Source organism: Gadus morhua, chromosome 1, assembly GCF_902167405.1.
Source record: "Gadus morhua chromosome 1, gadMor3.0, whole genome shotgun sequence".
In the NCBI taxonomy this organism is placed as follows: domain Eukaryota; kingdom Metazoa; phylum Chordata; class Actinopteri; order Gadiformes; family Gadidae; genus Gadus; species Gadus morhua.
Window position 1 is genome coordinate 28,824,926 of NC_044048.1, and position 10,449 is coordinate 28,835,374.

The 10,449-nt window shown below is 45.3% G+C and overlaps 1 protein-coding gene across 2 annotated transcripts in view; it reads right to left on the bottom strand.

Annotated features, from left to right (window-relative positions):
* Positions 1 to 16: 16 nt before the first annotated feature.
* The window catches only part of sgk2a (serum/glucocorticoid regulated kinase 2a), a 15,627-nt gene continuing 5,194 nt past the window's right edge, over positions 17 to 10,449 (bottom strand). For both annotated transcript variants that reach the window (XM_030346516.1, XM_030346422.1), the window contains exons 6-13: positions 7,904 to 8,035; positions 5,148 to 5,260; positions 4,954 to 4,990; positions 4,356 to 4,442; positions 3,687 to 3,782; positions 2,897 to 3,052; positions 2,410 to 2,499; positions 17 to 1,833 (exon numbers count right to left, since the gene is read on the bottom strand). In XM_030346516.1, the coding sequence (XP_030202376.1) occupies positions 1,678 to 1,833; positions 2,410 to 2,499; positions 2,897 to 3,052; positions 3,687 to 3,782; positions 4,356 to 4,442; positions 4,954 to 4,990; positions 5,148 to 5,260; positions 7,904 to 8,035 (867 nt within the window). In that variant the 3' untranslated portion in view covers positions 17 to 1,677. The remainder of the gene's footprint in view (positions 1,834 to 2,409; positions 2,500 to 2,896; positions 3,053 to 3,686; positions 3,783 to 4,355; positions 4,443 to 4,953; positions 4,991 to 5,147; positions 5,261 to 7,903; positions 8,036 to 10,449) is intronic.

Consider the following 10,449-nt stretch of genomic DNA (forward strand, 5'->3'; position numbering starts at 1 on the left):
TAAAACGAAACATGTGCATGTTTTGAAAACAAGTTTATTGACCGGTTCTCTCTCTATGTACACACACACAAACACAGACGCACACGGAAACAGCGCACACAGACGTCTGCCTCCGCAGCGCCCAGTCCTCCGGGACCCCGGTGCTGCTGGCGGTGACCTAGCTCTGTCCTCCTCTGTTTACAGCCAACACGGCCTCGGCACGAACACCCAGAGCAACACGACCAGGCCGTCCGCGCATTAACGTCGCATCGCAACCGTCTTAAGTTGTTGAGGCCACAAACACCGCCCGCCCGCCGATCACATCGTGTTTCCTCTGCTCGTATATAATCCTACTGTTTGTGGTATTTCTATCACTGGAATGCCGTCGGGTTTGTTGTGAGTGAGAAACACTTTCATTCACAAGGTAGAACCATGGTTGGAACCATTTCTCTTATAATGGCCCGAAAACCGAAGTAGCACCTGAGAGGTGCACAATGGTTTCCAGTCATTCCAGTCATGCTGAAGTGACTGGTGTCCACGGGTTTCCTGGTTGTCACCAGAATGCAAAAGTATCTCAGATGACACTGCAACATAGGCCTTTGGTGATGACATTGGCATTAGTTCATATAAAATAACGAAACATGTTGGCTCAGGTTCAATCTGCAAGTGATTTCAGTTTTAAGGTCCATTGTCGACTAAGCCAAACGCATTCAATCCACCGTATTACCATGTTACACAAGGCTAACATTTTCAGGAACAATTCCAAGGTGGAAAGGCGCTTAGTTCTTGTCACATCACACACATTACACTTACAATATTTACAAAAGCACCGTTTTCTGCACAGATTGTGTAGTGAAAAAGTATGCCAAAGTCATTGTTAACTATATTAGAGATCACAACTAGCAAGGAATCCAATCCATGATTTTCAAATTAAATTGTCGAGCGAGTAGAATAACTAGTAGTATTTTCACTGGTAACACTTTATAACAACTTTCAGTGGTATGCCATTTATAGGCCTTTAGTTAATGAAGATATCATAAACAAAACATGAATATACATTTGTAGATGATTAAGAAGTGCTGTCATCAACCAGCCTATCAAGTAGACAGACTGTTAGTGGCTGATATATTGTAATATATGCCATCAGACATCTGGGTGGACACGCCCACTTATGATGTCACTAGAGGGTGGATTTTAAGACTACTATGACTTGTAATGACCATCAACATCAAACCTTGGGGAAAATAGGGGCCCTTTAACGTAGCACTCATCTTCTCACCCTCATCTTTGTTGATGATTTGTTTTATAAATGGCTTACCACTGAACCTTATTACAAACTGTGACCCAATTACCTTCTTTTTGTGGTAGACTTGTTTGTACAAAAGCATTATCATATTTTTAATATACACTAATAACAAATCTAGTTAAGATGCGAGGAGATTCCCAGGATGCTTTGCTTTTACCCAGATCCATGCCAGACTTAACCCCAACAGAGCATCCTTTAATCCTGACCATCTCTGCGTGTTTTACTCTTTAATGGTTCGTCCCACCTCCACACAATCACAAATTCAGTTTGAACGGCTACACCCTCATTACAATTATAACATTCACACATTCATCGACGCCCTGACTAAATGCGCGGTCATGTGACGTCTTCAGCGCTACAGGAAGTGCCGGCTACAGGAAGTGACCGCTACCTCACAGGAAGCTGTCCTCGTTGGAGACGAAGGAGAAGCCGTTGAAGGCGTTGTTGGAGCTGGTGCTGGCGTTGAACTCGGGGGTCCGGCTCACAGAGCTAGGGACCATCTCGCGGGTGAACTCGGGGTCGATGTGCTGGGTGTCCGCCGGGCCCTTCTGGAAGGTTCCAGGGTGAACAACACAACGGTTACACAGACAGTTCTCCTTCCGTCCGATTAGATAAGATTAGAAAACGTGTTTGTTGCAGCAGCCCAGCAGCATTGGAAAAACAGGATGAAAGACAATACTATAAGAAAGTATGAATGAAAACAAAAATTGTTGCTAAGGTAAATGCTAAAGTAAAGGCTAAAGTAAGGACAAAACGAGACAAACAAAACCAACAACCTCAAACAGGGCCAAACAGGGTATAAAGTCTTAAGTGTAAAGTCTAAATTCTTATTATACATTTTATATATATTCTTATTATTATTTCTCACATATGTTGATATATCTTACGCCGGGCACTTTGGGTACCAAGTGGCAGATATTAATACAAGTGAGTAAGGATAAAAAGCTGGTAAAAAATGTCCTCTATTTACGAGGACAGACTACATACGCAGTTCCGATCGGACCGAAACCAACCAGTCCTATTGGAGAGACCTGACCCTGAGGCTTCAACTTCAGCTGCATCCAGACTGGGTGATAAAACCGACGGATGAAATGTGTCCCTGAAAGCAGGACTAGCCCACTCACCACGTTGGGGTTGTACGGGGGGGTGATCCTTTTGTGGTAAAGGTCATCCCAGTTGATCGGCGAGAAGAAGACGTGATTCTTTATCTCCAACTGCACCAAGACGAAAGAGATCAAAATATACAAATATTAACACCCAAATGCAGAGCATAATCAATGTTACATTTGTAGCGCCCAATTTAAGGATTCCTAATGAGAATATGCTGACCTTAAGGTAAAACCTATAATAATTAAAAGGCAAAGAATAATGAAGTGAAACTCATCCAATGTACCTCTGTAACTAACATTCTAGCTCCATGGACTAAGAACAAACATTATGCTAGTTGACAGGGTTAAAGCTGCACTATCTAAATTGTTTCAGAGTCCAGCAGCATCAAACTTAAAGCAGCACTACAGGAGTGCCTCTTAAAGCTGCAGTGCTCTAGAAAGATGGCCCGCCGTGGAACAAGCCACGCCCCTTCCGGCGACCGGGGACACGCCCACCACTCACAAAGTCAGCGATGGCGCCCAGGCGGCGGTTCTGATCCTTCTGCAGCAGGCCGACGAGCAGTGAGCACACCGCTTCCGACTTCCCCGGGCGAAGGGGGAGGGGCTTGTGCAGGATCCCGTCGTACATCTCCGATATGTCGCGGCTGTAGAACGGAGGCTGAGGGGAGGATGAAGGGGGGGGGGGGGGGGGGGGGGGGCGGGACTATGTTAGATCTGTTTTTAATTTCCATACGATTTATATTTTTGAAGGATTTATCCTTTTTATGGTAGAATATAAATTTAAATATATATTCTCGGGTGTTCTGGCAGTTAATTTGCATATAGTGCTGGGTTGGTGTCTACTGATTTCATACACCACCAGTCATATTTCTGCATTCACCACTTTAATTCTGTGAAAATACACAATTGACTCGCCCTAGGTAAGTGCAGTATTTGCACAGTATAGCCTAATAGCCTAATAGTACACAGGAGGGTCAGCCAGCTCACCGATACACCGCAGAGAATTCAGGATCTTGCCACAGTGTTGACGTTGTAACATTTTAGTAACTGGTAGCATTAGGCTTTTGCTTATTTCATTTTGCTTGGCATGGCCGGCCAGTGAGAAAAGGGTGCCATTTTGTGGCGAGCGAGCCAGGAGACAGGAAGGTAGAGGGAGAGAGGGGCGAAGACAAACCCGGGTCACCGCGGTAAGAACTGGGCCTTAAAGGGTACGCTCTATGTGTGTCTTTACGTTTCCGATTCATGACACGCTCTCACGTCACCCCACCACACGGACAAAGGGGGGGACCCACCAGGCTGTAGATCATCTCGTAGAGCACGGCGCCGAGGCACCACCAGTCCACCGTGCGGTCGTACGGCTGTTTGCGCAGCACCTCCGGGGCCAGGTACTACAGGGCCGTAGGGGCCACGGGGAGACAGGGAACGCAGCAACACGAGATCACTACGGGGCCCGGGGACAACAACCAGGGCCATGAAGACCACAAACCTCAAAGAGGAGTTCAATCATAATAATAATATCAGATCGTTTTTTTTTACAGCACTTTTCTTAGTACTCAAAGACGCTTTACAAAAAGGAATACAGACAGTACAGACACTCAAACAGAAGTCAAATAAACAACAGTACAACACAACAATAGACGACACATTAAGAGAGAGAGAGGGTGGAAGATATATGGGAAATATGGGATTTAAGTTGACTTGTGAATGAAAGGAGTGTGTCAGAGTTTGGGATGGCCAGAGGGAGGGAGTTCCAGAGGGAGTTTATCAGTGTGCAAACTGTTCATGGGTCGGGTGTATTTAGTTAGCGATATTCTGAAGTAACAGTGGCTTCAAGAACGGCTCATTAAAAAGCGGGTAGGGGTATTTATTATCATGGATAATGTGCTCTACATCACCTTTAACCAGTACAGTCTAGTCTTGAGTTATTGATTATCACGGATAATGTGTGATAATGTGTTCACCTCAGGCGTCCCGCAGAAGGTGGACGTGGTGCTCTCTGCCTCGATGCCCTCTTTACAAAGCCCGAAGTCTGTCAGCACCACATGACCCTGGAGAGACGCACACACACACACACACACACACACACACAGACACACACACACACACACACACACACACACAGACACACACACACAGACACACAGACAGAAACACGCACACACACACACGCATAAACAAACATACACATGCCGACACACACACACGCACGCAAAAGAGACATATTTAAAGGGGTGATCAGTCATATGTAAGCACACCTGCACACACAAAACTCACTGTGAGTGAATGTTATTTATTAATTTATTTTACAATTTACTTAACAAATCCCCAGTGACATATTAACATTACACAACATAACATTGCATGAAATAAGGCATCAGTGCCAGGTTCACAAAGTTCTGCGTCACAGCAGGGGATGTGGTTAATGGATTACAACGATCAAGCACTGGTTAGATATTAGGTCTATACTTTCCACGATGCAGCGGTTACACTATGGACTGTAGGAAGGTGATTAGTTGCTTTGGCTAACATTTAGTTTTCTGTTGCGTAGATCTGGCTTACCTGGGCATCTAAAAGAATGTTTTCAGGCTTCAGATCTCTGCAGGAGACAAAGCATTATCACATTCAGAACTGATGAAATAATTAATAATATTATTATGTGTGTGTGTGTGTGTGTGTGTGTGTGTGTGTGTGTGTGTGTGTGTGTGTGTGTGTGTGTGTGTGTGTGTGTGTGTGTGTGTGTGTGTGGTCCCGACCTGTAAACAATGTTGAGGGAGTGCAGGTAGCCGATGGCGCTGGCCACCTCGGCGGCGTAGAACCGGGCCCTGGGCTCAGAGAAACACCTCTCCCTCTGGAGGTGGAAGAACAACTAGAGAGAGAGAGAGAGAGAGAGAGAGAGAGAGAGAGAGAGAGAGAGAGAGAGAGAGAGAGAGAGAGAGAGAGAGAGAGAGAGAGAGAGAGAGAGAGAGAGAGAGAGAGAGAGAGAGAGAGAGAGAGAGAGAGAGAGAGAGAGAGAGAGAGAGAGAGAGAGAGAGAGAGAGAGAGAGAGAGAGAGAGAGAGAGAGAGAGAGAGAGAGAGAGAGAGAGAGAGAGAGAGAGAGAGAGAGAGATTGGAGAAAGGAAGAAAGGGAGAGAGATAATGAGAGAGAAAGAGAGAGGGAGGGGGAGAGAGAGAGGAGGGGGTTACAACGTGCACCAGACTTTTGGGGCGCAGCGCGGCCAGGTTGGGAATCCAAATCAAAGACATAATACGTCTTTGGAATCAAATTAAACAACGGAGAGGGAAGCAATGCCCCAGATCATACAATCCTAAGAATGGACAAAAGCGTTCAAACTGAGATGGGGAGAGTCTGGATCTGAGCATGCTCTCCGGGCCGGGGGGGGTTCCGGTCGTGGGGGACCACTGGTCCCCCCCGTGGTGCTGGGGTTGGTTTGATGTAAATAAAGGATCAGTGGGCAGGGTGCGTGTGGAGGGATTACAGCGGACCAGAGGTTTGAGCTGCTAAGCACTTGGCGAAGCTGAACACCAATTAGGCTTTTTGAGGCTTTTTGAGGTTTCAATTGCATTCCATTATTGGACAAACATGTCTCCCAAATGTTTAAATGTCTCTCAATTAACTTTGTGTTATAGTGCCGAAGTTCTTTAAAGCCAACTAAGCACATTAAGACAATACGGATGCAATTAGCACATAATCTTACTTAGCAGGGAAAATGCGGGACAAGAACAAATATTCAAACAGTCTTTATGGACATATTGAATATATTAGTATAGACGATGTAGCTGAAGTATTTGTGTGCAAGCAGCACAGCTATGTGATTAGGGAGAAAGAGTCTCCTAATTTAATAACTCATAAAATGTTAACATCTCACAACTGAATATCCCACATTCCTTGAAGATATCATGTTGGGATAATCAGTGTGACTTCTATTACAAATATGTTTTCAATTCAATTATCAGGGACCAATATTAGCTTGTGTTCTGTCGGATCTTACTCAACTGACGCTAAAAATATCAGTTCAACCTCATTTCACCAGAGGAGATACAAAACAACACCCATAAAGCCCATTTCAAAACTTAGATAAGATAAGACGAGCGAAGCTACGGTAAGACTTCCTCATAACAACTATGACAACATCAACAGCGTTGATGTTGTCATAGATGTTATGAGGAAGTCTTACCTCCTCAGCAATACCAATTACAATACCAAAGCAATACCAATGCCACACCTTCAGCCGTAACGCACTGTCAATTAAAGGTAGTGCACTAATGAACACACTACCCCCAACTATAAGGGAAAGTCCCACTCTGGCCACCTTCAAGAACCAAGTAAAGGTCTGGCTCAGAGCCAACCAAATGTGCAACCACCTCTAACTGCATGCTGTACCGTATTTGCCCAGTAGAGCATAGTAATGAATCATGTCTCTGTTTTAACACATGTTAATGAATTGTCCTGTTTTACTTTTTTTCTGTTTCTCCCCGTTTTATATAGCAAATGTTACTATTGTATATCGTTCGTCATTAGTACTCTAACATCAACCTGCCTTATGGACTACAGATGGAAATTAGCCCCTGGGCCACAATCTGGCACATTTATGTGTACTGCTGTACTTGTTTTTTAATGTGCATTGTCCTGAAATAAATAAATCTAATCTGTAATCAGCTCTATGTGTTAAACCGGGGTCACTCATACTGCTACAACACATCATTCACCTGTGCCCTGTTGCTATGACGATCGTAGGCAGGGTGCAAACGTAACACCTTCCACCAGCCAATGGGAGAAAGAGCTGACCGTTCGGCAGGTTAAATAAATCAGAGGGACATTTGACTGTTAAACAATCCCTTGGCTTGGTGGGGGAAACCCCTTCCTTGTACAGCTGAACGGTTGACCCTGAGTGTTGGCGTTGAGATGGACACCACCGGGCAAAAGAACACCTGGGAGGACAAGAACCACCTGGCACAGAACTGTGACCCAAGAGCTGAAACAGATGAACCTGTCATGGGGAGAGGCCCAACATGCTGCCAGGGAGCGACATTACGAATCCTACTACGGCCCCGCCAATATCCCGAAAAAGACACGCCCGCGTCTATTTCTGATTGGTCCGTCACAGACGTCACCTCTTTCTTTGATTCTACTGTCTATGGATTAGACTACCGCGCTTTTACTGACTTAATATTAGCTGCTATGGTTAGGGTTAGGGTTTATGCTTAGGGTTAGGGGTTAGGGTTAGGGGTTATGTTTAGGGTTAGGGGTTATGGGTTAGGGGTTATTTTGTGACTCTTTCGAATGCTCACAGCGAGACTGCCGTAGAGTTCTATAGCGTCCAGTTGAGTTGCATGCAACCCGGCCAATCACAGCCAGAGTAGGGCGGGTCTTGGCGTGGTCATAGTAGGATTCGTGAATACGCTGCCAGGGGCCGAGCGGAGTGGAGAGTGCTCATTGAAGCCTTATGACCCCCAGGGGACGAAGAGTCGTAGTAGTAGTAGTAGTAGTAGTAGAGTGTGGCCGCCTACCTCTCCTCCATTGACGTAGTCCAGGACGAAGTAGAGCTTCTCCGGGGTCTGGAAGGAGTAGTGGAGTCCCACCAGGAAGGGGTGTGTCAGGCTCTTCAGCAGGACGTTCCTCTCCGCCATGATGTTCTTTTGCTGCGATCAGCGGACACAAGACGGAGACAAGGTTCATGAGGCAACAGTCGGCCGGCCCGGTCACATACTGGGTGATACCTGGTCTGTGTTATACCTGGTCTCTAACTGGGTTATACCTGGTCTGTGTTATATCTGGTCTCTGACTGGGTTATACCTGGTCTGTGTTATACCTGGTCTCTAACTGGGTTATACCTGGTCTGTGTTATACCTGGTCTCTAACTGGGTTATACCTGGTCTGCGTTATACCTGGTCTCTGTTATATCTGGTCTCTAACTGGGTTATACCTGGTCTGTGACTGTGTTGTACCTGGTCTCTGACTGGGTTATACCTGGTCTGTGTTATACCTGGTCTCTAACTGGGTTATACCTGGTCTGCGTTATACCTGGTCTCTGTTATATCTGGTCTCTAACTGGGTTATACCTGGTCTGTGACTGAGTTGTACCTGGTCTCTGACTGGGTTATACCTGGTCTGTGTTATACCTGGTCTTTGTTATATCTGGTCTCCAACTGGGATATACCTGTCTGTGACTGTGTTGCACCTGGTCTCTGACAATAACCGCCTCTTAATCAAATGACGTTCACGTCATCGTACTTTTAATTTGACGGTGACCCAGAGTACTTTGGATCGTTAGTGATCGGTGTCACTTTCAACTTAAAAGTGTTTCTGTTAAAGTATCTCTCTCCCCTGTTAGGAACTAAGACTCTTTCCTGCTAGGAAACAAGACTCTCTCTCCTGTTAGGAACCAAGACTCTCTCTCCTGCTAGGAACCAAGACTCTCCCTCCTGCTAGGAAACAAGACTCTCTCTCCTGTTAGGAACCAAGACTCTCTCTCCTGCTAGGAAACAAGACTCTCTCTCCTGTTAGGAACCAAGACTCTCTCTCCTGCTAGGAACCAAGACTCTCCCTCCTGTTAGGAACCAAGACTCTCTCCTGCTAGGAACCAAGACTCTCCCTCCTGCTAGGAACCAAGACTCTCCCTCCTGTTAGGAACCAAGACTCTCTCTCCTGTTAGGAACTAAGACTCTCTCCTGCTAGGAACCAAGACTCTCCCTCCTGCTAGGAACCAAGACTCTCTTTTGTTAGGAACCAAGACTCTCCCTCCTGCTAGGAACCAAGACTCTCCCTCCTGTTAGGAACCAAGACTCTCCCTCCTGTTAGGAACCAAGACTCTCCCTCCTGCTAGGAACCAAGACTCTCCCTCCTGCTAGGAACCAAGACTCTCCCTCCTGCTAGGAACCAAGACTCTCTTTTGTTAGGAACCAAGACTCTCCCTCCTGTTAGGAACCAAGACTCTCCCTCCTGCTAGGAACCAAGACTCTCCCTCAGAGAGAGGCGTCTGGCACTCTGCCAGCAGGGTAACAACTCAAACACGACCTTTGGCATCAGGGCAGCGAAGCCAAAGCCTATTAGCAGTGCTGGTACTGATACACCACTAATCTGGTGTGGTTGAACATGAAACCAGAGTGGCGCTGTATTCTGGGGACTGCGGTTGTTTAAGGTTTTATTGTTGCTTGGAAATGTGGAGCAGGTGGTGGTTGACTTGGTCCTGTGGTTTTATCGCGTAGAGATAAAGGAGGTGTATATAACAACACCATTTCTTTTCCGTATTGGAAACACGTGTGGGAGTAGAATCGACATGGAGAATAATTGGGTAATAAAAGTGTTACCCATAAAATGGTTAATACTTCATCATAACATTATGTCTCGAGTAATTTATAATCCTTTAGTTATTGATGAACTAATCATTTACAACACATCTAATTTCAGTCACATTCCTTTGATGTACATTTGAAAGGTGCTATGTTAAGCAGACTTATTTACCACCAGGTGTGATGTTGACCAGCCTTTACAAGCCATGTCAAACCCATTAGTGACATCACAGGTTTCCATGTTTATGATGTTGTCTGTGATGTAAAGACCAGCGACTACCAGTTTGTATAGTCCGCTGCATAAGTTGAACATCCACAAATGATTTTTTAATGATTACCCCATCATTCATATTATTATTATTACTTATTAATGAAGTATTTCTAAAAGTTATTAAAAAGTGATACCAAAATAGTAGAGGTAGTAAATAGTAGAGGCAAAATAGTAGCTTTAAAACAATGGAATGACGATCATATTAACTATACTGTGCATCCATGAGAAAAACTTGTGTTTATCACCTGCCTGTATATCCTCTTATCATCTGGCTGTATTTATTACTCCTTCTAATGGTTATCAAGATGTTTTCCCCACGAGTCATCGATCACAACAAGAGTAGAGTTCCACAACGGGACAGTCTTTGACAAAGAGCCGGTCGCAGGGACACAGCGAGACAACCAGCAACGGGTTAACGGGCAGAACCGCAGGACACAGAGCGCAAACCAAGTCGTTCATTAGCACTAGCAGTGCTATGATGATACATTGGCTC